The sequence below is a fragment of the Cordyceps militaris genome (genome assembly GCF_000225605.1).
Source record: "Cordyceps militaris CM01 unplaced genomic scaffold CCM_S00007, whole genome shotgun sequence".
Classification (NCBI taxonomy): domain Eukaryota; kingdom Fungi; phylum Ascomycota; class Sordariomycetes; order Hypocreales; family Cordycipitaceae; genus Cordyceps; species Cordyceps militaris.
Window position 1 is genome coordinate 889,940 of NW_006271975.1, and position 16,169 is coordinate 906,108.

At 49.5% G+C, this 16,169-nt stretch overlaps 4 protein-coding genes across 4 annotated transcripts; 2 read left to right on the forward strand and 2 right to left on the reverse strand.

The window, feature by feature from the left end:
• Nucleotides 1-2,463: 2,463 nt before the first annotated feature.
• CCM_08507 (oligopeptide transporter) lies at nucleotides 2,464-4,856 on the forward strand (the record flags this gene model as incomplete). Its single annotated transcript, XM_006673645.1, has 3 exons — nucleotides 2,464-2,620; nucleotides 2,683-4,313; nucleotides 4,371-4,856. The coding sequence occupies 3 exons, from the start codon at nucleotides 2,464-2,466 to the stop codon at nucleotides 4,854-4,856; spliced, it is 2,274 nt and encodes a 757-aa protein (XP_006673708.1).
• Nucleotides 4,857-5,397: 541 nt separating this feature from the next.
• On the reverse strand, nucleotides 5,398-6,919 carry CCM_08508 (uncharacterized protein; the record flags this gene model as incomplete). Its single annotated transcript, XM_006673646.1, has 4 exons — nucleotides 5,398-5,571; nucleotides 5,876-6,144; nucleotides 6,246-6,605; nucleotides 6,910-6,919. The coding sequence occupies 4 exons, from the start codon at nucleotides 6,917-6,919 to the stop codon at nucleotides 5,398-5,400; spliced, it is 813 nt and encodes a 270-aa protein (XP_006673709.1).
• A 342-nt stretch (nucleotides 6,920-7,261) lies between these two features.
• On the reverse strand, nucleotides 7,262-12,542 carry CCM_08509 (ATP-binding cassette transporter, putative; the record flags this gene model as incomplete). The annotated part of the gene is made up of 13 exons (XM_006673647.1): nucleotides 7,262-7,895; nucleotides 8,125-8,558; nucleotides 8,629-8,813; nucleotides 8,863-8,921; nucleotides 9,255-9,453; nucleotides 9,513-9,731; nucleotides 9,809-9,971; nucleotides 10,036-10,640; nucleotides 10,785-10,804; nucleotides 10,858-11,408; nucleotides 11,465-11,694; nucleotides 11,750-12,302; nucleotides 12,381-12,542. The coding sequence occupies 13 exons, from the start codon at nucleotides 12,540-12,542 to the stop codon at nucleotides 7,262-7,264; spliced, it is 4,014 nt and encodes a 1,337-aa protein (XP_006673710.1).
• A 1,241-nt stretch (nucleotides 12,543-13,783) lies between these two features.
• CCM_08510 (Sodium/calcium exchanger membrane region) lies at nucleotides 13,784-14,943 on the forward strand (the record flags this gene model as incomplete). The annotated part of the gene is made up of 2 exons (XM_006673648.1): nucleotides 13,784-13,960; nucleotides 14,038-14,943. 2 exons carry the CDS (start codon nucleotides 13,784-13,786, stop codon nucleotides 14,941-14,943), a joined length of 1,083 nt encoding a protein of 360 aa, XP_006673711.1.
• Nucleotides 14,944-16,169: the final 1,226 nt, after the last annotated feature.

Below are 16,169 nucleotides of genomic sequence, written 5' to 3' on the forward strand. Positions count from 1 at the left end.
TTTAGTCGGGAAGAGGAAATGGCGGAAAAACAAGAGTTGGTGGTGTGCGTGTGCGTGTGCGTTGTGTGTGCGATGCTAGTATATAGGCTAACTACCGTGTTTGTAGGTCGCGTACGGATAGAGGTAGCTAGTTAGTATGGACCAGCAACGGCGTCTCTGCAGGGTATGTATCCGTCCGCGGAGAGAGGCGAGTCCGACGACGGCGGGGTTGCGTTTGTTGTCAAGGGGGGGTCGGTCGACTGATGAACCACAAAACGATTAGCAATTACATAGAATCATGAAATGGGCAACCAATGCATGTTGAACGAGTGGGGTTTGTTCTGGGGCGTTGCTGTACCAAGAGAAGCTGCCAGCGAAGCTTGTTTAGCCGGGGTGGGTAGTATTGTATGCCAGCCCTTTGGGGTTTGAGTTTGAGCCGAGCCGAACGGAGAAGGTCGGACTTTGACGGGGCGGGCGGCGTTGCGGGCCGGTCTGTTTTTGTTGCTCTGGCCGTGGCGGCAATAATTTGAAGAATGGGAAATTGGGTTCAAACAGAAGATGGATTAGAAAAATATGGATGACTGTGTGTTTTTGGTCCAAAAAAAAAAAAGAAGAAGAGAAAAAGGGAAACAAGTTTGCAATCGGTCGAATGACATTGACTCGGATATAATAATAGGCAGGTAGCAAAGGTTGGCCTGGGCGTCGCGACGCCACGTTACCAGTTACCAGTCCATGCTTGTTCTTCCGCCTCTGGTGATTTGTGACCCGACCACCACCCCTCCATCCCACCATCCTCTTGGCTTTGGCCACCCACCACACCACACACGACACGAGACCTCTTCTGATCTTGGCCTTTCGCAGCGAGCGCGGCTCAAGTGACGTCGGCCACAGAGGCGGGGAGATTTCTGGGGTGGCTTGGGGGGTGTGGCCGCTAAAACGTGCAAGCCGACGTGGGGCAGGCGATTTGCGCAACACTCGAGGCACCCTGCTGCGTGGTACTTTAAAAGAGGCCTTTGATACCGAACGTTGACTTTTTTTTTTTGCTCTCTCCTCCCTGCTGCGAGCCTTGTCCAAACTTCGCCCTCCTGAAGTGGCTTGAGGGCGCTCGGAACAACAATCCCCCAGTCCATGCCCATCGGAACTACGGCGGCGGCGGGCGGGCACGGACCGGGCTTTTCACAGAGCCCTGTTCAGCCCCCGGCTTAACTAGCGGCTTCTGCCGAACCCTAGAGCAGGATTCAACGTCGGACTAGTCGGCGTGCGGGCAAATTCCAGGAAATCGAACCAGGACAAATGAAAATCGACCTGCTCAAGTCGTCAACCTGCAGCAAGCGTGGCACAGTGGGCCGCAGCAGAGGATGGCCTGCCGAAGCAAAAGACTGCTGTCAAAAGTATTGCACTGCGACGAGGTAAGGATATTCGGCGCGAATTGTCCAGAAGCGGAGGGAAGGGCAAGCTTCGCAATATCCTAAAGGTAGCGACAGCTAAGAAACTTTGCCTTCTCTCTTATGGTGACAAAGAAATTCACTCTGCTGGTACACCCAGCGCTGGGAAATCCACGAGAATGGCGTGCGCGGCGACTTATGAGATTGTCGACGTCAAGATGAACCCCGTAACTACTGCCCGGGCCAATGTATAATTCTGTTGCTGATTAGAGAGAATCCAGGATACCTGGAACTTGCCTTCTACTGGTAGCCACCACTTCAACATAAGAGGCAGAGTAGGTAGGACAAATAGATCCCAGCCATAAGATCCAAAGGAGTATGACTAGAAAGAATATAGAACAGCAGGAAGGGTTCGCATCGATTTTATTAAGCAACGTGAAAACTTGAGCTACAGATAATAAACCTAGCATGGAAACATGACAAGTCATAATTATACTAGGCTATAATTAAAGTATAAAACAGACTAGAGTGGATTGTTATAGAAATGTTTCTAGAATGAAGAGAACCCCTAGCTTGGTATCAGAAACCTGGGGTTCTCGATTCTGCATTCACAATGCGCTTGACTCAGTTTCTGCCAGGGCGCCTCCGCACATGCATCTCTCCTCGTGAAACACTATACACTACCCCGCCACTGATCGAAATAGAGTTATTCTTGGAAACTCCTATTGACAAATAGCAAATTTGCCAAAATTGCGTCTTCTGTAACGCGATTCCGAGTAAGAAGGAGCATTGCGATGGCCTCGTGAGCGTCTCTGGCCTAGGGCAGCTGTAGGCTGGAAATGCCCACGTCCCAAGTAGTTGAGCGCAATACTTCAAACCTTGGGGTGGATATCTCGCGAAACATACCCCTCGACGCCTCCAATGCATTCATGAATCAGGCTACAAGTGAGCGACAAGATAGCTCAATTCCTATGTAAAGCGTGTTCCTCCAACCAGCGTCTATGCATTCGTCATCAGCCCTGCCTCATTCACCCTCGTATCCAGCCCAGTACTGCAACTCCTACTATATTATTACTGACAAGAAAGGTATTGATTTGACATGGCGGCTCTGAAGACTGCTGGTGAGAGGCTTACTTGCAGCGAGTGGAATCCTGACCTAGACTCCCTTGACAGCGCCGACGATGTAGCAACAAAGGTGCTACATTCCGACGATGACTGCTCTCTAAACCCCTGGACATTTCGAATGTTTTTTATAGGCAAGTTCAACCGGCCCCTAAGCCTCGCCATCCGTTGCTAACATGACAGCATCGTCGTGAAGGGATTGGGCTCGGAATATTCGGTGCCATCATGGAAACGATATATTTCTTCCGCCCGGTTACTCTCGACGTATCAAACATCTTCCTGGCCTTGGCAGGCTACATCCTGGGAAAGTTCTTTGAGTGGGTGATTCCCAGAAAAGGCTTCCTGGGCCGCTGGCTGAACCCTCATCCCTTCAACCTCAAGGAACACGCCGCCATCGTCGTCCTGGCCTCGTCCGCCGCGCAGGCTGCCATGGCGGTCGAAGTCATTGCCGTGCAGAGACTGTTTTACGATGCCGCTCCCAACGCTGCCGTCTCCATCCTGCTTGTCGTCGCCTCGCAGCTGCTGGGCTACGGCTTTGCCGGACTCCTGCGCGAGGCCCTGGTGTATCCGACAAAGATGATGTGGCCGGTTTTGCTTCCGATGAACACGCTGCTGGAGACTCTCCATCGTGACAAGAGCGAGACGAAAAAGCGGTTGCGGTTTTTCTGGCTGGTTCTTATTGGCATCTTCTTCTGGGAACTCCTTCCGGAATACATCATGCCGATTTTGACAGGAGTTAGCGTCTTTTGCCTAGCCAAGCGGGACAGTTTGGTATTCACAAACGTCTTTGGCGGCTCGAATGGCAACGAAGGTCTCGGAGTCCTATCCGTCGGACTAGACTGGCAGTTCATTACGAGTAAACCTTTGTGGACGCCTCTCGTGACGCTGGGAAACAGCTTCGTTGGATATATCATCTGCATCTGTCTTTTTCTCGGCGTCTACTATGGCAATCTATGGGAAGCGCAGAACTTTCCATTCCTGTCGCAACTGCTCTTCTCCAAGGACTCGAACCCAACAGAGTACGTCACGTATAACCAATCCAATATTCTCAATGACAAGAACATTCTTCTACCATCAGCGCTTGAAGAGCATGGAATACCATATTTTGCAGGCACCTACGCAATATCTCTCTTCACCACGAATATGGCGGTTACAGCTACCATAGCTCACCTCCTGCTGTGGAATTGGGAGGATATGAAGAAAGGCTACACATTTCTATCACTCAGTTCTCTCCGACGTCTTTGCTCTCCAAGGTCTTGGAGATTGGCGAGTGATGAAAGAAGAGATGCCGACACTGAGAAGGATCCCCATTACCGCAAGATGCTTGCGTACCCAGAATGTCCCAGCTGGTGGTACATGCTCATCCTTGTCGTGTCGATAGCGATGGGCCTTGTTGGCATCTACGTAGCGCAGTCCACGTTGCCATGGTACGGGTTTCTGACAAGCATTGTCGTGGCCGGCATCTTCATCCTCTTCTTCGGGGCCCAGGCTGCGCTCACGGGATTTCAGGGAAACGTCCAGCCCATTGTGCAGATGGTCGGGGGCTATCTCCACCCCGGTCGCCCACTGGCAAACATGTACTTTACTCTATTTGGCTACAATTCTGTTATTCAAGGACTCAGCATGGTGCAGGACTTGAAGTTTGGACAATACGCCAAGCTGCCGCCGAGAGCGACGTTCACGGCACAACTTGCTGGGACCCTGATTGGAGGGGTGATAAACTACGTCGTCATGGTTCAGATCACCAGCAACCAGAGGGATATTCTACTGTCCATCCAAGGTACGAATGTTTGGTCGGGCCAAAATATTCAGCAATTCAACTCTCAGGTAAGGGCCCTTTTCTGCATTTCAGCACCTTCTGGAAACTCACAGTGGCATCTCCAGGCTATAGCATGGGGAGCTTTGGCAAAGGAAATGTTTTCGCTAGGCTCTCGGTACGAGCTCATCCCGATTGGACTGCTGGTTGGGTTCGTACCACCGATCCTGTTCTATCTGTTACACCGACTATGCCCGACCATCAACCTCTCCAAAGTCAATACGCCCATAATTATCGCATACGCGGGGATCCTCAGCGTCGGCATCTCGTCGTCGATGCTTAGCTACTTTGCCATTGGCCTGATAAGTCAGTTCTACCTACGCCGGTGGAAACCAGGCTGGTTCGCGAAATACAACTATGTCCTGGCCGCAGCCCTCGACGGCGGCACGCAGCTCCTGGTTTTGATCCTCACCTATGCGGTCCTAGGTGGCGCAGGCCAGGAGATCAAGTTTCCAAAGTATTGGGGAAACAACGTGGACGGAAACTTTGACTACTGTATGAGGAATCCTGCTGCGAGCTCTGTGAATATTGGGCCAGTGGATTTGGATGGGTAATGGACCCGTCGCAACAGGACAAATAGTGGTTATGGGAGAAAATAGGTAGTTATATAAAATTAATGGGAGCCAGATTTAATCATGGGCATGCCAATGAGATGAGAGATGTTATTAGGACCAACAAGGCACACATAGGATGAGAGATGTAGTGGTTGCATTGTATTGTAGAAGTTCTGTTTGGTGGATGGGCCAAGAAAATAACCGATTGGATGCGGCACGCCATAGACGAAAAAACAAAGGAAACTTCAAGGAGCTCTCAGGCTTTCCTTGGATCGAAAGCACAAGAGGACTCTGACCTCATCGAGAGTGATTTTAAATCGTACATTGAAATGCGTATTCTAGTGATAAGGGAGGATAAAGAGTGGTCTAAGAAGATGGCCCGAGGACACTTCCGATTGGCAGGTTTTTTTGTTCAAGACGAGGTTTAATCATGGCAACGTGCTCTCTTTGAATGGAAGATATATAATAATGAAGTTGTGGCCAAACCTGCCGAGTTATCCTTCACGCCCATCCCACCACCCATCCAACCAGCCGTCTAGCCTTAGCTGTACCATAGACCCAAGCGCTGTCGAACCATCAGCATGCACACCTGATCCAGCAGTATCTTCCAATATTCGATCGATATGAGCTCCCGCGGCGGAGAGATGGAGAATGTGAGCGATAGCGCAATGCACTGCAAGAAGTCGGGGAGAGGGTGGTTCGATTGTGCGTTTGTCTGTTACGAATAGTGTGCGAGTGATGGGTAGTATATTATTGAGAGCAGCGTGTGGGAGAAATGTATCAATCCTATACGTGTTTAACGAGCCTTCGACGGGCTGAAAGAATATCTGGAAATCGCCGAAAAATGAATGCAAATTGTTCGTTAATGTCATCGCATTGTGTGGCCTGTCAATCTCCGGTCCCTTAATAAGATGAGTAACATTAGTGTCGAACAAGTTTAAGATCTTTAGCGCCGTAGCACGAGGTTTATCCTATGCGAATTAGTGTATTTTACATAGAAATGAAAAGACATTACGCACAAATATGAGATCTGCATTTGGCTTTATTAAAGAATGTGGTAAAATGTGTGCAACTTCTAGGGAATCAAACTCGCCAACTAGAAGCATGTGGTCATCGTCTCGAGCGTCGTTTGGCTTTGCTTGCATGCGTTTTACAGCCACAGCTTGATCGAATCTCCTTGAGATCACGCATCGATGTCGATCGCGCACAAGACAGTCGCCTCGAAGCGTTTTTAATCGAGCTGATGTGCCGACGAATGTCGGCTCACTGGACCGGCTCTGTTCGATCGCTGAGAGGTATGCGGGCGATGGCTGAGGCGTTCGTTTCGTTGATGCCTTGACTGGCAACAATCAGCATTTTTGCGACAATTTTGATATTAGAACAACTTACGTGGTAAGAAGAAGTTGTCAATTAGAAAATCGGCGAATCCAATCAGCTTGATGGAGATGCGTTCCTCTGTTTCCTTGTCGGATAAATCAACACTAGTATTCTCATCTATGGACAAGCCAATCGCGTCGAAGAATGCGCGCAGCACATTGTCTTTCGATCTGCCCTCGGAAGCATAGTGGTAAGTTAAGCGAAGCAATGTCGGTCGTTTGTATTGCCGGTTCGGCGGAACAGTGCCTTCGTAGTGGTCGAGGATTTCTTGAAAGCGGCGGTGCGCTTGATTGCGCTGAGCGGCCTCCAGGGGTGGGCTTGACGAAACGCGAAATATACTCTCCAAAGATGCCTGGTGACGATGATGTGGAACTGCCATATCGCCATATCGGTATTGCTGCTGGTTCAACGAGGTGGGTGACATTCGAGTGGAAGGCGATTCGAAAAGTCACGCGACTCGTCTAAATCTCGTGAATTATATAAGCAGGCTAATAAGGTTATTAGATAACTAGTCATAACTTAGAATAATTCATATAAAGGAGTTAAGAGAAAAGAACTTATATATAGTTTTACGTTATTCCTTTTAAGTTAAGAAAGGAATTCCCTTTCTTATTATACCTATTTTTCTACTTAGAAAGTTAATATAATTTATATACTTTTACATTCGCGCATCAACAGTCGCGCATGTTGGGGCTAGGCCTGTCTTATTTTTCTTTGTTTTTTGCTTCAACTTTTTATGTAGCAAATTGAAAGCTATCTTCTTCACATTCTCTTTCGGCCATGCATTGAATCATTGTCAAATTTGTCGATTTCGATAACAGTGTGAATCTTAGAAGTCATAAATCTGCCGTTTCCCTTCCGCTGTAAAACATGGGGCTGTGGCCCCTTTCCAGCCCTGCAACGGGGAGCATGCGCCATAACAGAGCGCTGGGGCAAACAGAAGATCATTCTTCAGGCATTAATGTCACTTTTCGTGGAATATGTTCGTGCCGCGAGAAGCCGTTCTTTAATATATCACTAATATTGCGCTATTGATTCGGACCTGTATGGTCTGTGATTGCAGCTTCCGATTCCACACCGTCGGCTAATTCCATATCTTTGAAGGGACCAACACTCTGTACCTTGCCGTCACTCAAAGTGATGACAATATCATTCGGTCGCATTCGTCCCGATATGGCACCGAGTCTATGGGCAACGATAATAACGGTGTGTCCAATTGCAGCAAATTCGGTATGTACGAGGTCATAAATGAGTGACTCCGTTGAGGCATCCATCGACGAGGTGACTTCATCAAGTAGTAGAACCGGCTTGCAAGACTCCTCGAGTAATGTCTTCTTCACTAGTGCTCTTGAAAGGCCAATCATCTGCGTTTGGCCCGCTGAGAGAATTGGAAGCTGTGAAACTTTTTGGGCAAGGACTTGATCATCTTGCATCTCGTTGGATGGACATACAAGACTCCACAGACCGGTTTTTTTCAACGCGTGAACAATTTCTGTAGTGTCGGCCTTTTGCCCCGGATCAAGGTTGAAGCGCAGAGAGGCATCAGATAGAAGCATGACATCTTGGGGGACGGTGATGAAACACTGGCTCCGCGTTATAGCCCGCGGCGTGTTCTTTAGATCGACCCCGTCTACCTTGATCGTGCCAGTGTTCTCGATGAGCCTAAGAAAGGACAAAAGTAAACTGCTCTTTCCACTAATGTAGGTCCAAATTTAGGAAAAGGTCAACTAACGACGATTCACGAAACATACCTTCCAGTTCGACCGCATATCACAACTCTTTGACCAGCCTTGATGGTTATGGAAACGCCTCGTAGGGCTACAACATTGTCACTGCGTCAATGAGATTAGTCAATGTTTCCAAAATCCGCAATCGATTTGGCAAGACTTACTTGTATAGTGCAGTGCAGTTTTCGACGACGACTTCACCACTCGCGGGCCAGGAAGTGCTCGGTAGCTGGTTTTCGCTTGGCAGGTCTTCACCAGCAATGTCGTTATCAAGCGCCTTCAGTCGCTCAATAGCTCCGAGCGAGATCTCCCAATCAGCCCAAGACTCCACAAAGCGTATGATTGTGCCACTTGTAACGAGAATCACATTCAAAGCAACACCGAGTGATGCCCCGCTCGTTTGATCCCTGAAGAAGAGAGCCATAGCGATGATAAGTAATGCAGTAGTGGCAACGACGAGGTTAAGAACAAGACTAAGCCATAGTTCAAGGCATATTGATAAGTAATATGGCCCTTGAGATCGATTGAATACACGATCAAAATTTGCCTGGCAATTCGCTTGCCATCCAAAAGCTCGAATAGTAACAAGACCGCTGACCTGTGGATAGATGTACCGTTAGTAAATATATAAAATCACAAGTGCGATTCTCTTCAGAACTCAAACATACTGTCTCCACGATTTGTGAGAATACTGCGGATCTTGAGCCAAGCTCTTGTAGTCTAACTTGGCGCGAAGTTCTCAAGTAGAGTCTTGCGATGACGTATACAAGAACCAATGAGATTAATAGAATAAGGATCAAAAACTTTTGAACAGCAAGTAGCAACGAGATTTGCACCAATAACTTGAAAGTCTCTGCTGCGAATCAGTCATTGTACTTAATAGTTAGACTTGGTCAGCTTACGGTTGCTTAATGCCTGGAATGCACCTGGCAGATCTCGATCAACGAGCTGAATATCCTGACTGAAACTGAATTTGGGTCAGATGATTGGAATAATTGAAGAGTGTATATTTTGAAGATGTCTTACCGATTCAAGATTACGCCAAGGTCTACAGTTGAGAACAAACTCAGAGGAGCACTGTTGGCAAATTGAGTTAGCATTGTGTAACAAATTGACAAAGTTGCAAAGATGCGCATTTCGAATTGCTCAACCCGGATTACAGGCAAACATACTTCATCACAGTTTTCAGTAATCTCTCGTGAGTGAACTTTCCTGATGCAGGAGTTACAAGCATGTATGTAGACCTAAAAAGAAGTCAGTTTTGGTACGTCAGGCAGTGTGCAGAAGCACTCACCACATGGTACCATTGGTCGCAATCCACGCGCAGAGGGCGAGCGAGCCATATGCACATATATTGAATATCTGGCGGTCCGCATCTGCTTCTGTCCAGCGTTTCAGAAAGTAATGAGGGAAAGTGTTAAAAAACGAGTATGTGGCGGTGCAGCCAATCATGAACAAAGAGTTGAATACGCCCGAAGCTTTGATATAGTGCCCTAGAAATCAGATGTTATGACAGTGTCTTGCAACATATCTTCCAGTGCATAAGACGTACCATAGAGTGAGAGATTTCCAATAGTTCGAACGATATCTAGCTCGGCATCAAGCTTCTTAGCATTTCTCTTTAGGCTGGCGTTCTGCTGCCCCTGCTCAGCAGAATTCTGCGCTGCTGACTGACTCGACACCATTTTTGCAACCGCGTCTGGTGAACGCTTTAGATCGCGCCTGTCAGCATACTCGACCACCCGCGAGTTCTTAAGGACAATGATCTTATCTGCATGGTCGAAATATTTTGCTGAGAATAACCCATGTTAGCCATTGAGTAAGCTCGAGAAATTCCTTGTCGCATACGATCATTTGTGATCCAAAGCACAGTAGCTTTGCTTCGGCGAAAGAAGCCGTTCTTGCCAAAAAGATTCCGGACAACTTGGTCTTCGGTGTGCCCGTCTAGCGAGCTGAGAGGGTCGTCAAGAATCACAATGTCGCACTCCTCGTACAGCATACGAGCAAGAGCCTGGTCACGGGATATCGGTCAGCTTGATGGGCCTCGGCGGCATGTACGCAACTCTTGCACTGACCAATCTTTGTTTTTGACCTCCAGAGAGATTCAAAGCACCACTGCCGATCTCTGTTTTATCGCCAAGAGGTAACTGTGCGAGATCATGCGTCAAACATGAGATCTTGCATGCCTTGAGATACCGAGACTCGTCGACGTGTTTCGCAAAGCTGCAGACCACGTCTTTTATGGAACCATTTGGCAGCCATGGCATTTGGTCACAATAACCAATTCTCTTGGACCGAATTTGTATGGAACCCTCTGAAACGGCGACCTCGCCAAGAAGAGCTTTGGCCAGCACTGTTTTACCAGCTCCAGTATTTCCGGTACCAATGACAATACTAGATGGCCAGATGTCCAAAGTTGCTTTGGAAAGGGGTGCCTTTGTTCCTTTTTCCGATTCCACTGTAACGTTTTGCAGACTGATGTCGGGAATTGAAGTCTCGGACTTCATCAGAGAATCGACATTCTCAGACGCGATGTCTCGCTGGTCATGGCGGTCGGGCTCCAGAAGATAGCTTTGTAGTCTATCGAAACTAGCCATGCAAGCAAACATGCGCGGTATTATTGTCATGAGAAGGTTCGCTGGATTGATGACTAGCGAAAGAACCGCAACGGTCGTAAAGGCTGTCTCAGTGTCAAGGCGAGACTGCCTTGATGCGCAGTAAGCTCCATATAGCATCATGGTGATTGCAGGAGTGAATATGCCATTGGCATTTGCTGTCGAATAGTGTGAGCATAGGGGAGAAAATAAGTGAGCAGGCCGCTTACCACTGGCATTGTACGTGACCCTGCCGCTGGAAGTCAGCAGGCTGCATTAGTATCACAGCAGACTTGAACTCACATCATGCGCCGCACGTTTTTGGCACTGTCGATTTCAGCCAAGCGAAGGGAATCGAGATACTTCCTCACCGAACCGGAGACTCCAAGCATCTTGACGGCCTTGATTGAGTCGAGAACGTCGTTGATCACAGAAAGGCGCTCTTGGGTTGAATCGTTCCAGGCTCTTTGGCGGCTAGATATATTCTGAGCAACAAATTTACTTACACGGGAACAAACTAAATGAGCATCAGAGAGAATTTCCATATATTTTCCCAAGAGGTGTGGATGCTCACAGAAGATGACAATGAGTGGCACTGGCGATAACCATTTGATTTGAACGGTGAGAATGGCCATACCGACAACGAGTTGAAACAAGTATGCCCAAACATCTTGAGCCATGTTCGCGATGTTGTTTAAGCTATCGATGTCGGTACTCATGAGGGTAACGACTTTCCCACGATCGGTTTTAGCGCTCCGACTTCGCAGAGTCTTGCTGTAGACGAGTCCCGTGAGAGCCCCTCGGGTCTTCATTCTGAGCCGTGCTCGCTGGCGCTTATCGATCGCATTGCAGATCTAGTGACAACAGTTAGTTAGTTTTGTTCCACATGTCGGACTGAGTAAATACTCACCGCCTCGCCGAAGTAAACCAGCACGCCCATAGCCAATATCCATGCGATATCGCCCCAGTCATCATCAGAATGACGATCTCGAACAATAAATTGCATTGTTTCCTTCATAACAAGAGGTTTACCATACTGCAGCACGATAAGTAACAGGCGGATCGGTGCAGACCAGGCAAGCGAGTTGCCAACGCATTGTAGTAGCACCAATGGCAGCGTGAATTTCGTGTCCGGTTTTGCTAGCTGGCTTTAACAATGAGTCGGTGAGAAAAGGGGGTGTTGTTTGCAGTTTACCTCGGGCATCCCAGCATTTGTTCATCAGCTGTCTTAGATAGACGGCGGAGACCTCTCGATCTGCCACCTCATAATCCGCATCCCGCAGAGTTATAGACCATCCGCGCCGCAGGATCGGGTTAATCCACCAGAAAAAGGTGCGCTGAAGCACACCGGCGGTTTCTTCCGGGGCAAAAGAGGATTTACCTGTCGCCAATATCTGTTCCTTCGTGCGAACCTCAGCCACAAGACTAAGAAGTCTGCAGAGATGGCTCAGAAGCAAGAGCCAGATAGGCTGGTGGGTCAAAGTGTCGCCGGATTTCGAATGTATGATTGTGAGCGACGTATTGAGTGAATCCACCAAGATCGAAGCCAGCAAGTACAGCACAAGAAGATCAGAGGGTCGTAGTGAGTATTTATGTTCGCGTCTCGACAGAAAGATAATAATAACAGAGCAAACGAATTTGAAGACATCTGCGATATAGTGCAACACAGTGCCCACTGCGTCGGTACCTGTGGGCAATATTATGGCCAGGTTCGCTAGGAGGACAACGGCGGTGAGAGTGGCAGCGAACTGTTTATAAATGATTGAGTTATTAGAGGTTCGATAAATAAATCACACAAGAGAACAGTGAGCGAGCAGTGGTATTACCAGTTTGATTGCCCCGGCCGCATCTGCCTTGACGACTGATGGCTTATCTCGAAGGGCGACGAGCCGCAGCGGAACGAAGAGCAGAAATACGAGGCACACGGCTATTTGAAGAGTGTTGACCCATGGTATTACCAAGATGGCTGCAGATTGATACAGCGCCATCGCGAGGAGTATTGGACGTAAGCAATATAATTTGTTGTTTGTATTGAGGTTTTGCAGCGGGGGAGAGCTGGATGGGCAGCAAGCGGAGCCTGACAGAAATAGCAAACATCTCATTACACAGGGGGGGAAACATCTGATAACGTTTTGGTGACATTGGTGGTTTGCAATTCCGCCCCCTGAGCAATTCCATAGACAAAATAGACTTTCGGAGAGTTTTCGATCATCTCCCTGATTCGTTGCTCCTCCCCAAGCATGTCGATGCTTTTTGTCCACGCAGCACTTGGTAATGGGAAGCTGCAATAACGTATGTCGTGTTGACTTCGCCAGACGAAAACAACACATTGAGTACTTTGTCGAAAATTCCCGAATTATTCGTGGTGTAGAATCCATAATTGGGCCGCTGAATGTTCCTCTTTGTTGGGGGAAAGAAGTCTTTTGAATTGGTAAGTTTTACCCTGTATTGGGCTACACCAAAGACCATGCCAAGCTGTATTACAAGGGGCGCAGGCCCATCTTGCTCGTCCCCTTGAGCGTTGTTAGCTTCCGCCAGGTTTCTAGAGCAGGCCACCACTCTCTATAATACTACTCTAAGAGGCAAACCTATTAAAATATAAGCTTTATTACCTCAAGTTTAACTAGAACGCCTATAAGCTAAATAATATTAAGCTACCTACCTAAGACCTTAGTTGTCAAGGGCTGGGCTACGCCCAGCACCTCTCTGGCAAGTGGCCGGCGCGGTGCAACCAGCCAACAACCAGCCAGTGTTGTTGTTACGAATCCTTTTTCTCTAGTGGATTTTGAGTGCTGGTTGCCACTGGAGCCCTCCGGGCTAGTTCCGTCACGACCGGCTTTGATTATCACCTCATTCTGTACCTCTTTTGGAATATGGCGGTCTAAAAACAAGTCAGTTCCACTTTTTGTCGCAGAACAGCAAAATGCAGATCTATCCCTTCTGGCATGGGATCTAGACCTCAGTTCTCTTCCACAATGCTTCTGTACGAGTAAAAGCTCAGCCTCACATCTATCGAGGCCCTGTGCGTTTCCTCATGCCCAGGCGCAGATCCTGAAACGAGCGAGAACATGCACTAAGGACATTGATGCCTCAGGTTAAAAGTCGGAAATGCGATCTGCGGCAAGCTTAGAGAAGGTAAAAATACCAATTATTTAAATCGTAGTTCCCGGACATTTCTTTTCAGCAACCTTTTTGAGAGCAGTCTCAAGATATACCCCGCCCTTGAATCATGGTAGTGGCACACGCAGGGGTGGTTGCCTTCAACATTGGGGCGTTTGTCTCCTCGCTGTTCCTACTCGAATTCGGAGCCGACAAGTTTATCGCGCACACCTCTATTGTCGCGGCGCGTATTAAAATCTCAGAAGTCATCATCGGACTCGTCACCGCCGGTGCCGAATGGGAAGAGGTACGTCGTTGGCAGCTTGCACTTTTTCGTCGCGTATAGAACCCCGCCCCATGCTAAAAGCTCAACGTATTATAAAGTTGGCGGTTGTGGTCGGGTCTCTTGCCCAGGGCCGATCGTCCTTGGCGCTGGGCAACGTCATCGGGGCCGCCATCTCCAATATCCTGGGCGCCTTTTCCCTCGGCCTCTTGTTCTACGGCCAGGGAGAGGTTGTCGGGTTTGACAGAAGCTCGCGCATCTACTCGCTCCTGCTGCTTGTCTTGACGACCGCGGTGACGCCCCTCGTCTATTGGTCGGCCGCGATTACCTGGCTCGCGGGAGGCATCGTCCTCATTGCTGCATTTGTGGTCTACTTCCTGCTGATAGCAGTTGCGATTGGTAAAGGAGTCCTCACAGCCCCGGCAGATTCGGACAGTGATAGCGACGACGACGACGACGACGACGATGATGACGCCAATTCCGTGTCAAGCAGGACTACGTTGCTCAACGACGGCACCACCGCACGCCAAAGCCGACGCCGACACGGCCTCGGCTACCACGCGCTCTACCTCGTATCCGGGTTCCTCGCCATCTGTCTCGCAGGTTATATCCTGTCTCAAGCCGCAACCAACATCACGGATGAGCTCGGCATGTCTGATATTCTCTTCAGCGTTGTAATCCTTGCCATTGCCACCACTCTGCCTGAGAAATTCATTGCCGTCATGAGTGGCTCCCGAGGGCATCCGGGCATCCTCGTCGCAAACTGCGCCGGCAGTAACATATTCCTGTTGTCGCTCTGTTGTGGTATCATCATGGTCGGCACGCGCGGCGCCTTGGATAAGGGAACTGTGACGATTGCAGAGCTGTCGGTTCTGTGGCTGTCAACAGTCGCATTTACAGCCACTGTCTGGTTTGGCGGCAGCTATGCCCGGTGGATTGGTGTTGCTATGCTCGCTAGCTACGTTGCGTTTATTATCTTGGAGTTCACCGTCATACACGCGATATAGACTTGGTTGTGTAGCGGTATCTACGAGATTATTAACAAATATCACACAAGGCGTACGCTGTCGACTGTACCATAACTCTTCATTTGCTGGTGCATGTCCAAGCATGAGCCTGGCCAGTCACGTATAGGTATTCTTGTATTAAGTAGAAATCGGAGATTACGTCTTGGACTCAGTCTCCTCATCTGCCTTTCTGAAAAGCCATTTATGCGCATAATATCATCACGTGTGTCGTGAAAATCGCAACTATCCTAGGTAAGAGATTCACAGCGGGGCGAGTGCTTGGATTCTCCTCCTCCACTGTCAAATATATAGCGGCATTTGAGAAAAGGACATCTTTTACTCCGACTTCATCTCGGCATCCGCCGCGCCAGGTCTGGGCACCAGCCCGCGCAGGCTCAAGTCGTAGACGACATCCTCGACCCTCTTGACGTCGTACTTGACGGCGTCGGCCCTCTTCCGCAGTATGTCGTTTTTGAGGTTGAGCAGCTGGAAGCCGGCAAAGAGGTCCTTGAGGAAGGCGCTGACGGTCAGGGGCAGCGCAAAGTCGCCGAGGGTGACGGCGTTGGTGGCCAGGCGGCCGAGCTCCTGCGTCAGGTCCGTCAGGGCGAGCAGGTACTCCTCAATGGTGAGGTGGAAGGCGTCGCGATCCTTGATGTTGGTGGGGACGGCGAAGACGGCGCCGACTTGCTCAAGCGTGAGCAGCTGGCCGACAGCGTCGCCGGAGGAGGAGGTCAGGCTGGAGAAACCCCCGAGCCAGGCGGTGTAGAGGACGGTGCCGATGGCGTTTTGCATGGTGCGCGACCAGCGCGAATTGTACCTGAGAGAGGAAAGGGGTTAGTGGGCGGAAGAGATGGAGGGGATAAGGCGGGCATTTGGGAGAGGGGGGGACGAAACTTGTAGTAGGGATGCTTGGAGGCGAGCTCGTTGAGCTCGGCTACGATGACGGCTTCATCCTTGATGGCGGCCTCGAGCTGCGTTACCAATTGGGGGTCTGTGTTCTACTGGTTAGTATGTGAGAGATGAGGGCAGGGGGGGACGGACAGCTGGCGCGCGGCGTCGAGTGCACCTTTGTGAGCAGGCCCTGGGCGGCGCCGACGGAGCGCTCGAGGCGCTGCAGGATCTGGGTGAGGCTGTCGCGGATCTGCGTCTCCTCCTCGAGCTTGGACTCGAGGCTGGAGAAGATGGAGGGGTCAAGAAGGGAGGGATGCGCCATGGCTAAAGAGGCT